This window comes from Brachycentrus maculatus, unplaced genomic scaffold, assembly GCF_059751285.1.
Source record: "Brachycentrus maculatus isolate JH-2025_06_01 unplaced genomic scaffold, ASM5975128v1 h1tg000061l, whole genome shotgun sequence".
Lineage (NCBI taxonomy): Eukaryota > Metazoa > Arthropoda > Insecta > Trichoptera > Brachycentridae > Brachycentrus > Brachycentrus maculatus.
Window position 1 is genome coordinate 1,113,933 of NW_028280815.1, and position 16,796 is coordinate 1,130,728.

General features: G+C 32.6%; 1 protein-coding gene across 1 annotated transcript; it reads right to left on the reverse strand.

The window, feature by feature from the left end:
• Positions 1–11,380: 11,380 nt before the first annotated feature.
• Bet3 (blocked early in transport 3) lies at positions 11,381–16,735 on the reverse strand. The gene is made up of 4 exons (XM_088256527.1): positions 16,550–16,735; positions 16,258–16,463; positions 14,448–14,652; positions 11,381–11,592 (listed from the first exon to the last, which is right to left on the reverse strand). Exons 1-4 carry the CDS (start codon positions 16,586–16,588, stop codon positions 11,506–11,508), a joined length of 537 nt encoding a protein of 178 aa, XP_088112653.1. The 5' UTR covers positions 16,589–16,735; the 3' UTR covers positions 11,381–11,505.
• Between the last annotated feature and the right edge of the window lie 61 nt (positions 16,736–16,796).

Genomic DNA, 16,796 nt, shown 5'->3' on the forward strand with positions numbered 1-16,796 from the left:
TATATCTTGTTAAAAACAAAATTTAGAAATTTTAACAGTTGTAGGAAGAACGTAGAAAAACAAAAGGTATTCTCACGATTTAATTAATAAAAATGAAAAGGGTATTATCTGGCTTTTCTCATGTGTGTGATTATAATCCAGGATTCGGACCTCACATACTAATATAAGAGTTTCTGCTTAGTAAAAAGGTTCTTTACATCTCACCAATAGATGTCTCCAGTGAAGTTATAGTGATTCAAGAACAAGGTTTCTAAATTGTTTCATATATACAGAACTTCCAAGAATTTGAGTAGTGTGGTTGTCAATAATGGGTAGAATTGGTGAATGTTACACGTGTGTAAAGTGATCACTTAAACCAGCATATGACGGTCGTCAGCCCCGTAAATGCCCAGACTTCCATATTCTTCTTCATCTTTGATGAGATGTCATAAAATAATATGAAAATAACTCCTGTAATTGGGGAGATAATCCAAATTTTGTGAACAAGTATTTGGACATACTCAAAATGTTGCAATTTTTTTATAGTATATTCATATAGACTGGTACTACTACTACTACTACAGGGGTAGGCAGAAAGGATGGAACGCCACACTCTGCTGTCTTGACATACACTCCTCGCCTCCTTGACATCCATACATCTAGTCATACATGCTCTCCGATTACGCAGACTTTTGACACCACCAGATTTTAGGTTATGATTGATTTGTCGTGCCAAGTCTTTTTCGGTCGTCCTCGCTCTGTTTTCCCGCTCACATTTGCCACGTGTATTTTCTAGACTGGTAATATTAGAATGTCTCACGAGATTTTAACACCCCCTATACACGCAATGCGATTTCGAATTAAGGTAGGTACCCAGATACTATCGACAATAAAATAATGAAAAACTCTGTAAAAAATAACTAACTCGCCTTTAAGTCAGTTCACTCACCCAACTGCACATAGGTAGGTGCTTTTAGAATTGTTTAAATGGTCGTATTACTTGTAATTGAATTTAATGAAATTGTGTCAATTGAAATAAAAATATATGATTATGATATTTTTTCGACTTGCCCGAGAAACCAATTTACTGTTGTTATAACGACAGTGAAAACGATATTTCGTATATTTTTTTAATGATAATTATTCACATTTGTATGTAGACCCCTCCAACTACGATACGTATAATATCTTATGGCACAAATATAAATTTTAATGCATTTTACAAGCTATGATTTTTTGTATACAGGTGAATTTTTGAATAAATTGTCCAAAGGCTGGTTAAATTTGTAACCATTCAAAATGAAAACCTCTGTGATTACAAGTACCTACACAAATTAGCGAATTCAATGTATTATGTAATGATTGCGTATTTTATTATTGGAATGTTACAATTACCTGTTTTTTTTGTTTCATTATTGTAAATGTATTTATGTAACTCTGTTAAATTTTCAAATAAATAAAATAGGCAGAAAGAATAGAACGCCAAACCAATATATCTTTGGAAACAATCTTCGCCCCATCTATATTCATGCGTCTTCTTATACGTAATGCATGCAGTATATGAAATACTTGACCATGTCAAGTTTTCCTTGGTCTTGCTGTGCTCTTTTTTCCAACTACATTCGCCTCATAAATAAGATTTTCTATTCTTTCCTCACTCATTCGTTCCACATATCCAAACCGTCTCAACCCGCCTTTCTTAATTTTATCGATAGTGCCTTCTAGATAGTGATTTCAGCCTTTTTCTTCTTTCCTTATTCGAACATCTGTCATACATAGTTACCATCTTTAAAATAAAAACCTCAATGATAAAAAAATAGCGAATCCAAGATTATGCAATACATAATTGAGTTATTATAAATAGCGTTAGCATTCTAAAAATGCATGGAAAAAAATACTTTGTCGTAAACGATTGTAAACAAGATGAAATCTATTGTATTATATACCATCACATATACAAAAGGATATCGTAGTCGTACAGTAGGAAGTGACCAACTAACAAAACGTAAAATGTTCAGGAGGGCCATTTAAGTCACTTTTGCTTGGCAAAAAAATAAACATCAATGCAGCTAGTCATTTTTAACAAGTCAATATATTATACTCCCAAGTTTAAAATCCTTTGGGATTTTTTCACGGCAATATTAAGCTAGTAAGATATCAAATAGTCAATGATCACGCTTTTGTAAGAAATGCACTTGGTCACTTTCTGCTGTATGACTACGATATGTAGGTAAGGTGGAAAATCGCATTAACCATAGAAAAATTAGGATACATAATTTTCTGTCTCATGAAAAGGGTTTTCTTCACCTGCAAAAATAGGTAGGTACCTAACTGAATGTTTAGAAGGGGCAACTGCAAGTAGGTACCGAAGAGGTTAGGTACCTACTCGAGTTGCAATGTGGCGCGGCTCGGTGTGTGGGCCACGGTAACGGCTAGATACCGACCCGCAATTTGCAGAAACCGGAAGCAATCCAGAACTAATAACCGCTGGACGCCGTGAACCCGCGCTGAACCCAATTCCCGATGATTAGCTTATAGTGCAGCGATAAAAATAATCGGTCATGTGAATCGACTAATTCCTAGGGACGGAAACATTGATAAAGATATAGAGAGGAGAGTGAATGCTGGGAACAATGTGAATGGCCCACTGAAATCAGTTGTTTCAATCTTTCAATTCAATTTTAAACCCTTATCCGCAACCGATGGTGCATAGGGCACTGCATTTTATATACGCAGTGTTATCATGATCATTAACACATGAAGGAAAGGTGATCAGCTCTCCGCTTCAGGTACTAGTCCAGGGTAATATTGAATAAATATTACAGTGAAAAAATCACTTATATTTATTTCACCCCTCCTGGGAATCGAACCCGGGACCTCCAGAACGGTAGCCGAGCGTGCTGACCATTACACTACTTAGGCGGACACTAATAGTAAACTAACAGAACAATAACCGAATTATCATAGCTTCAACCGGTCATTATCATGATCGATTACGTGCGTCACTATCGTCAATAGTGAAAGGGGCACCTATTATATCAACCTAATGCAGACTTAGGGCGTTTGTCCACTACACGAAATTACACGGAATTTTACCGTCCGGCACATCAGTTAGCGTTTTAAAACGATGATTGGCTTGGATTGGCTTGTGCTTTTGTCAATTTTTCTTTGGACCGGAGCTCTTGATCGGAGCGTGAGCGTAAACACGTTACGCGTAAATTCGATCACGCTAAACTGTCGTAGTCGCTTTCATTTTTCAAAACCGGACTGCCGGATGGTAATAGACAGTTCCGGGTAGTGGACAAGCGTCCATAGGGCGTTTGTGCACTACATGGAATTTTACCGTCCGGCACTTCAGTTAGCGTGACAAAACGATGATTGGCTTGGATTGGCTTGTGCTTTTGGCCGTCTTTCTTCGGATCGGTACGCTTGATCGGTGCGTGATCACGATGCGCGTAAATTCGATCACGCTTAACTGTCGCAGTCGCTTTTATTTTTAAAAACCGGACTACCGACGGTAAAATTCTGTGTAGTGCACAAACGCTCTTATTTTGTGTTTGCCGGCTGTAGGCGGCCATTTTCCACTAGGGACTAGAACTATTTCCCATAAAGAAGTAATCACGGGCATTTGACATAAAATTATGTTGTTATAACGGTAATTCCAAGTTTTTTCGTGCATTTTATTGAACAAATAACAGTCGGGGATCGGGTCGCTCGGTTTTTATTTAATAGTCACGATAATTAGGGGGTAATATTATCCTTGTAAAAATAATAACACGGACGATAATTATATAATTCATATTTATTAAGCGACGTATTATATTCATTATGAATGGGTAATAATTCGAAGCGAACACGTCATGTAATACTTTCATTTCATTACGCATACATCGGTCACTCCTTTCAACAACGTCGTATATCAAAAATCGACAATTTTCAGTTGTGCATGTTTTCGACATGCCCAGAAAATGTACTATATCCCAGCAAAAGCGGAATATTTTTAACTTAATATTTACCCGCTACAGGGCAGAAAGTATGTTTTTGCATTTTGAAGAAAAGGTATTGTTTAATTATTTTTTTAAATATACTTAATATTTTTCAAATGGAGAAAAAATATTAAGCTTTATCTAAAAAGATGTGTTGCACAGTAAAATAACCAATAATTGGCTTGATATTTATTTTGAATGCATTTTATTATATTTTTAAACTTTAAAAACGATCTCCTGAAAAATCAAGTTTTTGATATATGACGTTCTTGAAAGGAGTGAGCGATACGTATACAGTATTTTTATTTTTTATTATTATTTGTTTTTCAAATTACACGATGCAATAAAGAGACGCGTTTCGAAATTAGAACTAATTTTTTTTTATCTAAACACGTGACTGTTTTTAATTGAGGGAGCTGCATTTTTCACTCGACTCTTGACCTGAACAGGGGTAGGCAAAGAGAATAGAACCCCACACCACTGACAATGATCCATTATTTCACATAATTTTTATGAGAGAGTACCTGAAATAACGTTTTTTGCGAAGGCGAATTTTGCAAAAGAAAATGATGAATGAAAATATTGATTATATCGGCTGTTATAAACACAAAACGAGTCTAATACGATCCTTTATAGGTTGAGTATGTTAAATTTGATATTCCTCCCGTCTGACAATGATCCATTATTTCACATAATTTTTATGAGAGAGTACCTGAAATAACGTTTTTTGCGAAGGCGAATTTTGCAAAAGAAAATGATGAATGAAAATATTGATTATATCGGCTGTTATAAACACAAAACGAGTCTAATACGATCCTTTATAGGTTGAGTATGTTAAATTTGATATTCCTCCCGTCTGAAAATGATCTATTATTTCACATATATTTTTATGAGAGAGTGCCTGAAATAACGTTTCAATTTTAGGTATTTCTAATAACATTCGTAGGGTGAATAATCCGTGTCTGAAAGAATAAATAATAAAAATTGTAGGGCAGGTTAGGTTAGGTTACAAGCAGACGTACCAATTTATTAAACAATAAGTTTTATAAATGTGGGACAATAATAACTCACCAAACGAAATGCCACGTCAAACTATATCAGTGGTTCTGAACCTTTTTGAAGTCAAGAAGCACTTTTGATCATAATGAAAATTCGCGGTTCACCAAAAAACATAAAGATTTTTTAAAATAAAAGTTTTAACTATTTTGTATTTTATTTATTGTTTCGGCATTTACTTTGTGGTAAGACCTGTTAAAATTATTGAATTAAACACTTGTTTTTTACCACTTGACTTTATTTATGACTACTAGTTTCGGAAGCTAAGCTTCCATCTTCAGGTCTGAATCATAACACAGTTATCCTTAGTAGTATCCACAGTACATCCCGTAGTGTAATGGTCAGCATTCTCATCTACCGTACTGAAGGTCCCGGGTTCGATTCCTAGGGGGGTCAAATAAATATAACCTGGGCTGGCACCTGAAGCGGAGGGCTGATCATATTTCCTTCATGTGTTCATGATCAAGATTTTATTTTTATTTGTTTTAAATCATCATTTTAGATCATATAAACGTTCATTATAACACTGATCATGAACGTTTATATGATGCAGCGCCCTATGCACCATCGGGTGCGGATGATGGTTAGGAGAAATGTTATAGAACCACTGATGTATAACATTTATTATGAATAATACTCGGTTATCGAGAGATGAAGATAATTGGAGCGTCTTGTGGGGTCCATTTAGCGGTCCAATCAGGAGTAATATTCAAACAACGATAATTCCCCATTGACATATCATTTGACATTTGAACTCGAACATGACAAACGTTAACGGATGACATTTGCGAACAAGACTCATCTCGAGTCATCATCACATGCTGACCGCTGACTTCCCACATCCATCTTCCCAGTAACAAGCCCATTGCGAGGAATTGCAAATAAGCTAATTACAAACTGATATGCTTGGTACCACCAGGGGCGTACATTCCATATAGGCAGAAAAACAGTACCCATACTAACTTACCCGCGTGACATATAAAAACGCAACCAGTGCCTACTCTACATTTGTAATTAGTACCTAGCTTTCTAGCTTACCTTACTCCTACCTCTACTGCCTACCCTAAGATCCAGATTTTACTGTGAATTTACATTTAAAAGCTTTCAATATACATGTAATTTTATATTGTTTCACATGTCAATAAATTTTACAACTTAGTTTTAAAAAATGCTTTGCAAGAGCAGATCTGTCAGGAAGCCTAGATGCTTCTGTATCAGATCTGGGCATGCGGTGGGACACCTTTCAATACCTACCCTAGTAAGTAGTACTAGCTTACCTTACTACCTACCTCTACTGCTTACCTTAATTTATTCTCTTTGCACGCCACTGGGTACCACTAAGATACATATATCGAGGTAGATACTATTATAGTTTTTTATTTAAATTTCACTTGTTAAATACCACTATTTCTTCAAATTTAATGTGACACGTGTTTCAATGCATTCCGCATCATTTTCACTTAACACCGTATGTGAAGCTAAGTCTCAATTTTAGAGTTGTGTCCTTGGGACGTTGGAGAATGAAAAAAATGTAGGAGTTTTTTCTCATTTTTATTTATTTATTATTTTTATCAGTATTTTTTTATCACTGGGAACATAGACAATAGGGGGAAGGTTTTACTCATCGTCATGTTGTTAATTATGGATTCATTATTATTTATATTTTATTCATTACTATTGTCTATGTCCTGTAGCTTTTTTACCAGGCGTAACCAAACAAAAAAACACGATTTATAATTACCGTGTTTGCACTTAGTTACGGAATATATCTTGCGTTCGTAGATATTCAAAATCAACCATTTCTGAGCAGACGTCTTTCGAAAATCCACAATTGAATATAACGATTGTTAGGTAAGATGAATGCGGATTCATAACAAAATGAATTATTCATCACTTAGCGGAATGTTTCAAGAGATTTCATTTTCAATCTCGATATAATTGGGATGCAAAACCGCTTCGTAAGGAAAACCGAGAAACCCCTCAAATTTGCCAAAAATGCAAACCATAAGATTAAGGTAGACCCTCAAACAATCATTCATCTTATCAATAATGGAATTAATTCAATTTATCGGGCAATCGCTGTAGATCACTCAGCTTAATTAAGATTTTGTTAAATTCACATTTTCCGCAAAGTTTTTATACTGCATACCTGTGTGAATTTCAATGATTTATCTAATGGATTCGGAGATATGATCGCAAGCTTTATTTTTCTCACAGAAAAACCTACTTGTGCCAACGTTTAATTTAATGAATGTCCCAATTTATAGATATGTACCTACTTACGAAATAAAAAGATTATTATTATCAGTATATTAAAAACTTCCAGGTTATAAATTTATGCATAAAAAAACAATTATGAGTAATTTATGCAGCGCATTTTCGTAATAATATAATCATGAATGTTTTTTACTGATAAAAATATCACAAAGGTGACGCATTTTATAAATATATTTAATACGTAACTTCGTTTTAAAATTACGATAAATATTTTATAACAACTTAATTATATTGTCTACCGGTTTCGAAGCTAACCGCTTCTTTATCAAGACTGATTAATAGAAGACAATAAAGAAGTGGTTAGCTTCGAAACCGGTAGACATTATAATTAAGTTATGAAAATATTTATAGTGATTTTAAAACAAAGTTACATTTTAATTATAAAATGGGAAATCACAAAGTTAGTGCTTCAAATATAAATTATACATTTTATAAAGTTTATAAAATAAGTATTGTTTATTATTTTTAAACAAATTTGAAGATGTTATTGTTCGTTTGTTCGAAATGCAATGCCATTTGAATAAGCGTCTATGTAATATAATCTTATTTATTTTTTTATTTTATTTTATTTGAACTTTTGTACAATATGTGTGTACGTTGGCGGGCTTATTGCTATAAAGCAATATCTTCCAACCAACCAAAAAAACAGACTAGTGTGAACGATCTAGGCTTGTACCTTTTGATGTCTGTTAGAAATTAGTGGGGAGATAATGCTTGAACAGGTTAAGACAAGGATAAGAAAAAAGAAAAACAAAGAAACATAAGAGAGCATAATTACAAATTAAGAATTTAAAACAGGGTAACATGAATAGAAAAACAAAATGGCGATAGAGTAAGGAAGGCATGGGAAAAGGGAATCAGGTAGAAAGTTTAAGGAAGTGAGGAGGGGTCAGGGGAGGAGGAGATGGACAGTTAGGGTTCTAAGGTATGATAATGATTATGTCTATGTAAATAAAAATTTAACTGATAACGGGTATGTTTTCAATTCCATTTTTACCGCAATGACAGCGCCATCTGTTTGGGGACAGTATGGTTCTTGATATCTCAATGTATTCGATTTCATTATGGTTGCTTAGATTATCAATATTTTAATAAAAATTAAACACTTGAATAATCCACTTAATTGAGTTTTATTTTTATTTACGACTAGTTTCGAAAACGACAATTGTTTTCATCTTCTGGTACAAATTAAAACTAACGAATAAAAATATATTTAGGTGTGTATATAGGTTAATAAATATAGGGAGGGGGGTTAAGGAACAACATTTTAAAATAAAACTCAATTAAGTGGATTATTCAAGTGTTTAATTTTTATTAAAATAATCATGTCATTCCACAAAGTTAATGCCGAATCAATAAATAATATAGTTTATCAATATTTTCGATGCTACACAGGCATTGCAAAATTAAATGTATTAAAAATGTGTGCTTTCTTTTTTCATTTCTATTCCATTTTACTTGACTGAGCCACAGCAACGCTCAGCATAAAACATTTTTAAATGTTTGAGACACGTCGGTCGCGACGTGTCGGGTAGTACATAACAAATTTAAAAAAATACTTGGCATTGCATTTAGGATTTTTTATTTTATCTACGAATATCTTTTACACCAACCCGTACTTGCATCAATTAGTTTTGCAAATTTCCACTGTTAAACATTCATATTCATAAGAAATAATTTCACATTTTTCTTATATTACTTGTAATGCCATCTATGGTCGAGTAGCAAAAGCAAAATAAGAAATATATAGATGGCTCTAATTACAATTTTCCGCCTCCGTAGTGTAATGGTCAGCACGCTCGCCTACCGTTCTGGAGGTCCTGGGTTCGATTCCCAGGGGGGGTAAAATAAATATAAGTGATTTTTTCACTGTAATATTTATTTAATATTACCCTGGACTGGTACCTGAAGCGGAGGGCTGATCACCTTTCCTTCGTGTGTAAACGATCAAGATAACACTGCGTTTATATGAAGCAGTGCCCTATGCACCATTTGGTGCGTATAAGGGTTAAAAAAAAAAAATACAATTTTATACAATAATATTTTAATTTAACCAACTAACTATCACGCCGCTTTCCGTAGGGGTAGACAGGGAAAATAGAACGCCACACCAATCCGTCTTTGCAAACAATCTTCGCCAATTCTTGATTCATGCATCTCCTCACACATACCCGCTGATTATTTCGACTCCTGCCTGACCACATCCAAGTATTGAAATACATGTCAAGTTTTCCTCTTCTATTACCAACCACATTCGCCTTATAAATTTGTTTTAATAAACCAATTATTTAAAAAATTCTAAACTTAAAGAGATACGCAGGAGAAAGAAATTTGGCATTTTATTACATTGCATTAAAAATGAGAAAATTACAGTAAGGGCGTTTGTCCACTACACGGAATTTTACCGTCCGGCACGTCAGTTAGCATTTCAAAACGATGATTGGCTTGGATTGGCTTATGCTTTTGTCCATCTTTCTTCGGATCGGTGCGTGAACATGTTACGCGTAAATTCGATCACGCTAAACTGTCGTAGTCGCTTTCATTTTTCAAAACCGGACTGCCGGACGGTAAAATAACAGGTAGTGCTCAAACTCCCTAAGAGTTTCTATTAACAATTTGTATGAATCTCTTCAAGAAATTCATTCAAACACCGGATTTCCCATCAGAGAGATGTCAATGACCTCCTTTCCAAACCGTTAATGAGTGAACCAAAAAGATAATTAATTGAATGTGAATTCAACCATCTCATCAATACATATTTTTTAAGAAATTATCAAAATGTTATTAGATTAAAACCAATATTTTTAGCTTTTATTATTAACAAGGCAGGAGTTGATAACCATGATTTGATATCTAATCATGGTTTTCAACTACTGCCTTGTTTTATATATAACATAACAATTTGTATAGCCTCCCACCAGTCTGATGATGTCGGTAACGACGAAACCCGGTCACTGGTCAAATAAAAATAAAGTGGAAAAGCTAATAATATTGGTTTCAATCTAATAATATATTAAAATGCAATTCCATCACATATATATACATAAGTATATACATATTGTTAGAATCTTTTAAAAAATGGTTTTCAATCTAATAAAATAGTTGTCTTTTTCATGATTCAGCAGTCACTTTGTGGTAATAACTCTTCTTCTTCCTTGCCAACTTATCTTCTTTGTAGACTGTTAGGGTCAGCTCTCCTCGCCCTCAGGTTGAAGGTCCTTCTATTATATACAATGTTACATACGTTATTCCTTTGTAGTAATATCCATACATTTAAAATTTAAATTTCACATAATAAATATCACTATTTCTTAAAATCTATTCTGACAAGTGTTTCAAAGCATTCCACATAATTTTCACATAAGGTGTTTGAAAATGAAGCGGAATGCATCAAAGCACATATCGCTCACTCCTTTCAACAACATCATGTATCAAAAATCCACAATTTTCAGTTGTGCATGTTTTCGGAATGCCCATAAAATGTACTATATTCCAGCAAAAGCGGCATATTTTTAACTCAATATTTACCCGCTACAGGGCAGAAAGTGATGTTTTTTCATTTTGAAGAAAACGTATTGTTTAATATTTTATTTTTAATACATTAAATATTTTTCAAATGGAGAAAAAACATTCAGGTTTTACCTCAAAAGATCTGTTGCACAGTAAAAAGTTCATTAAGTGGCTTGACATTTATTTTTAATACATTGTGTTGTATTTTTAAACTTAAAAAACATTCTCCTGAAAAATCAAGTTTTTTTATTTATGATGTTCTTGAAAGGAGTGAGCGATATCAATATAGATTTTGAGAAGTAGTGTTGTTGAACAAGTTAAATTTGAATTAAAATTAAAAATAATTGCTTCTATTATTTATTGATTTGGCATTAACTTTGTGGAATGACATGATTATTTTATTAAAATAATAATAAAATGAATAAAATATATAATAAAATAATAATAATTAATAAATTAATTAATTAAAATTTGATTTTAATAAAATAATTGCTTCTCACCAAACACATCCATTTGATATTTTGTGAGAGTCAGATGATATTTTTTATTAAATATGGGAATAAAACAAGATATCAGCTTTAAATATGTATTTTTATTGAGTAAACATAAGAGTTGTTGAAACCGTACTGATCGTAACATAATAACAGGAATACATTAATATAAGACAATAGACTATTAAATTAGCGAAGAAGAGCGTTCAATCTTCTCCAGCTGGAATGGCGTCCTCCAATCTTCGAATATATTTCACCCTCAGTTCTGTCACTGGATCTCCTTTTAGTTGATCCTGTTGAAAGATGAATTTTTTTATTTTTTATTTATTTCAAAACATATTACAACATAAGTCATACATATAATATTCCCAATTATGTAATTTCCGTTTGAGTAATTTCTATTTCTCATTTTGGGACATGGGATTAAGGTTAACAAGACTGGAACACAATAATAAAGTAACAAAAAAGATTTTTTTTTAAATAACCAAACTAATACTAATACAGTGAAACCTCTATCTATCGTTTTTAAAGGGACCTATTGAAATAAACTATGAATGCGGGAAAACAATGAATGCGGGATAAAGAAGTCAATACACAAGGAGATACGATCGAGTAAAGATAACGTCCTCCCAATCTGCATAACCATTAGTAGGTGGAAATTTCAGGAATACAAGTTTTAGATGTTAATAAATATATTTATTTATTTTAAAAAATAAATAAACAAAAAAAATATATATATATATACATATATATATATATATATATATATATATATATATATATATATATATATATATATATATAATATATATATATATATATATATATATATATATATATATATATATATATATATATATATATATATATATATATATATATATATATATATATATATATATATATATATATATATATATATGTATATATATATATATATATATAAATATATATATATATATATATATATATATATATATATATATATAATATATATATATATATATATATATATATATATATATATATATATATATATATATATATATATATATATATATATATACATACATACATATATATATATATATATATATATATATATATATATATATATATATATATATATATATATATATATATATATATATATATATATATATATATATATATATATATATATATATATATATATATATATATATATATATATATATTTATATATATATATAAAGTTGAACAGAACCCAACGGTCTTCAGACCTCTTCTGCTGTATTCATCACACAAGCTTTCGATAGTCTGTATCCCACACGTTGAAATATTGTCGTCGAATGTAACAAAATTGAGAAAATTAAAAGTAAAAAAACAGACAAATTATATCAAATATGTAGCATAATTCAAACTATGAATACGGTAAAATGGTGGATAGAAACGATCGATGCGATCTATTTTTGTATAGAATGAATTGGGGGTAGAAGAAATAAACGACACATCTGGGAAAACGATTATTCGAGGAACGATAGATAGAGGTTTCACTGTACATAGCAAAATATAAAAACAATAAACAGGTAAAATAAATGGGCACAAGAAGCATATTTAAAAGAAATAAATGAGAAAAACATAAGGTAGGAAGCATATTTAAAATAAACAAATAAGAAAATATAAAAAATTAGAAAATATAACAAATGAGAAAATATTATATAAAAAAATTATGATAAAGATAATTCGAAATATGCTTATCGTGTCCAGGAGTGAGTTTCTGCGGATAAAACTACATATATCGCTCACTCCTTTCAAGAACGTCATAAATCGAAAATCGTCAATTTTCAGTTGTGCGTATTTTCGGAATGCCCAGAAAATGTACTATATCCCAGCAAAAGAGGCATATTTTTAACTCAATATTTACCCGCTACAGGGGGGCAGAAAGTGTTGTTTTTGCATTTTGAAGGAAAGGTATTGTTTAATTATTTTTTTAAATAAACTAAATATTTTTCAAATGGAGAAAAAACCTTCAGATTCTACCTAAAAAGATTTGTTACACAGTAAAAAGTTACATAAGTGGCTTGATATTTATTTTTAATGCATTGTGTTATATTTTTAAACTCTAAAAACGTTCTCCTGAAATATCACGTTTTTTGATTTATGACGTTCTTGAAAGGAGTGAGCGATATGTGGGGGGAGTTTTTATTTATTTTTTATAATTGTTATAAGTAACATATTTTTATGAATAAAAAAAATTGTCACGCATTTTATTGTTTTTTTTTTAATAAAATAAACAACTGAGTAGACCCTAAAAATCAGTGTTTGATTTTAATACGCTTCGGATGGGTGTTTTTTATGCCTGCGGAACGCTAGCAACGGATTTGATAATTATATACATATAGTTCAGACCTTAACAAAGACATTGGTACATAATATTCATATAAAAACATTAAATATGTAATTCCTTATATTCTGACTTAGAAATTACCATTTAATTCCCTTTTAATACCCATCATTCATTTGAAAATGCCATAACTAGGCAGAACAATTGTCACAGCATTGATTTTTATGTGTTTTTTTTTAACAATAAAATACAACTAAATAGACTCAGTATCAGTGTTTGATGTAACATTTAATACATACAACATTTTGAGTGTGTCCAAATACTTGTTCACAAAATCTGGATTATCTCCAATTATAGGAATCAAAGATGAAGAAGAATACTGATATAAGAGTTTCTGCTCAATAAAAAGCTTCTTTTCATCTCATCAATAGATGTCTCTAGTGAAGTTCTAGTGATTCAATAACAATGAATTGGTTCATACATATAGAACTTCCAAGAATTTGAGTAGTGTGGTTGTCAATAATGGGTAGAATTGGTGTATGTTACACAATGTGTAAAGTGATCACTTAAACCAGCCTATGACGGTCGTCAGCCCCGTAAATGCCCAGACTTCCATATTCTTCTTCATCTTAGATGAGATGTCAAAAAATAATATTCAATACATAAATTAAAATGGAGTTCTACAAACTTAACGCCAAATCTATAAATAAAAATACCCCGTTCTGAAGCTCCAATCGACCAAACGGGTAGAAATACCTTTCCCGTCCATAGTGTGTGAATATATTTTTTAAAGCGTTGTTTTATTGTGTCGGCAGTACAGACCTGCACGAACCAGCAGTGCACCTCCAGCTGCACCATCTCGAGGGAGCCCCGGAGAGCCCCGCAGAGCAGGTTGCAGTACTTCAGCCCCTTGACCTCGGGGGGCAGCTCCACCCACTCGGAGATGGGGCACTGCTCCCAGGTCAGGGAGAACTCGTCCCCCGAACTGCTCCACGAAGACACAGACGGCTGCATTCCCAGGTATAACCTTAAATAATTTGTATATAAAAAGCATTGTTAACTTTGCGGTATGGTAATATTTTATCATCATGAATGAGGAAGTTCTTCAAGGAATCGAAGGAGGAAGGCACCTGCTCAGGACCTTGTCCGAAAGGCGTGCAAGATGGAATTGGCCGTGTAATATGTCAAGAAGGTCTCTTGCATGCCATAATGGAGGGTATGACCGAGGGAACAAACTCTAGGGGACGCCCACGCCGAAAGTACCTGGAGGACCTGTTGGTGGACGTGCGCTGCTCATCATATGCACATTTCAAAAGAGCCGCACAAGACAGGGAAGAATGGAAGAGAAGAACATTGAAAGCTGTCCCACCGCATGCCCAGATCTGATGCAGAAGCATCTAGGCTTCCTGACAGATGTGCTCTTGCTAAGCAATTTTTTTTTAACTAAGTTGCGAAATTTATTAAAAATGTGAAACAATATAAAATTGTATCCCGATTTTACTGTGAATTTACATTTAAAAGCTTTCAATATACCTGTCACTGCCAATCTAAATAAATACAAGATTGTAAGTCCATCACCAAATTTTCTAGAAGTACCACAGTGTGGAAGAGAATAACAGAGGAAATTGCTGCAAACCAATCCCACGATTGAAACCAGAGAAGAAGATTATTTTATATATTTATTTATCTATTGAACGGCTAAAAACTTTAACATAATACATATATACAGTATCTAATATAAAAATACACTAATGAATACACTAATAGAGAAACAAAAAGTCTTAAACATAAAATAATAATAAAATAACAAATAGTAAGCACTGGTAAATACACGTCTCCTTCACACACTATCAGCGAGCAGCGAGAGAGAGTGAACACACAACATTTAAATTTATCCATTATAACATGGAGAAGAAATGCTAAGAAAGTACACACTTCAAGGTGGATAACAATATTCACGGATAACACTCTACTTATCATTCATCATTCACTTTGTATGATACCGTAAAAAAATAATAAGATGTTTTCTTGAATGTCTTTTGCAGATAGTTTGTGGCACATTTTATAAAACTTTGTAGAATAAAACGATAAATTTGTAAATTTAAGTTTTCCGTAGTAAATACCGCTAGGCAGAGAGAATAGAATGCCACACCACTCTGTCTTTGCAAACATTCTTCGCCTCTTCCACGTTCATGCATCCCCTCATACATACTCGACAATTATTACGACTCCTGACCCGGCTGCTTTCTCAGCCTTGCATTCTTTCCTTATTTCATCATTCAAACATCTATCAAACATCGTTTTGCCACACATTCGTCTGAGGGATCGCATTTCGACTGCATTCAGTCTGCTTTCATCCTTCTTTTGCCAACTCCATGCTTCGCTTCCATACATAAGAGTAAGAACCAGAACTCCGTTGTGTACTGGCAGTTTAGTTTTATCTGATAGATTTTTATTTGCTAAAACTGATTTCAGTGCACCATTCACTCTGTTTCCAGCATTCACTCTCCTTTCTGTGTCTTTATCAATCTTTCCATCCCTAGAAAACATACTACCCAAATATACGAAATCATCCTTGTCAATTTAAAATATGTGTACGATGAAATAAATTATAATAAGAAGGAACAAAAACCTGAATCCTTGTTGTATTTTGTCCGCAGTTTCCCTGAGCTCCATACATCTTCCCGTATTAGTTCTGGCCAGAAAATCTTCTATAAGCCTAACGCCCATGTTGTAACCGATGCGTTCCAACTGTTTATTGACGTCATCGACATTCTCAATATCCTTTACCATTTGCGCCACCAAAGCTCCATATGTCAGAGTCAATAGTTCTGAATTCTGTTATTAAAGAAACGTACAAGATTACAAATTGGATACACGAAAATATGAGCCTATTAAAATTTGGAAATAAAATTTTTACTCACCACTTTTTTGGCGTCTAATCTAGTGTTTTTACGAGACATTTTAGACGAATATCTGTGTTATTATACTGTGATATGATACCGGTATTTAGAATGATAGTTTTTCATATGAAAATTGCATTTAGTTACCAATATCTTAATCAACCCACCAAAATGTCAAAACGGAATTATGTCTATTTGACAGAACACAGTACGACAGTAGTGGCATAGACAATTTCACTGAAAAATAAACAAAACATTCCTTTCTTTT

Coding starts and splice junctions, on each gene's coding strand:
- Bet3 (XM_088256527.1), bottom strand. CDS start 16,588: ATGTCTCGTAAAAACACTAGATTAGACGCCAAAAAAGTG. Junction 16,464..16,549: donor GATTAGACGCCAAAAAAGTG/GTGAGTAAAAAT, acceptor CTTTAATAACAG/AATTCAGAACTATTGACTCT. Junction 14,653..16,257: donor AAAATACAACAAGGATTCAG/GTTTTTGTTCCT, acceptor AAATTATTTAAG/GTTATACCTGGGAATGCAGC.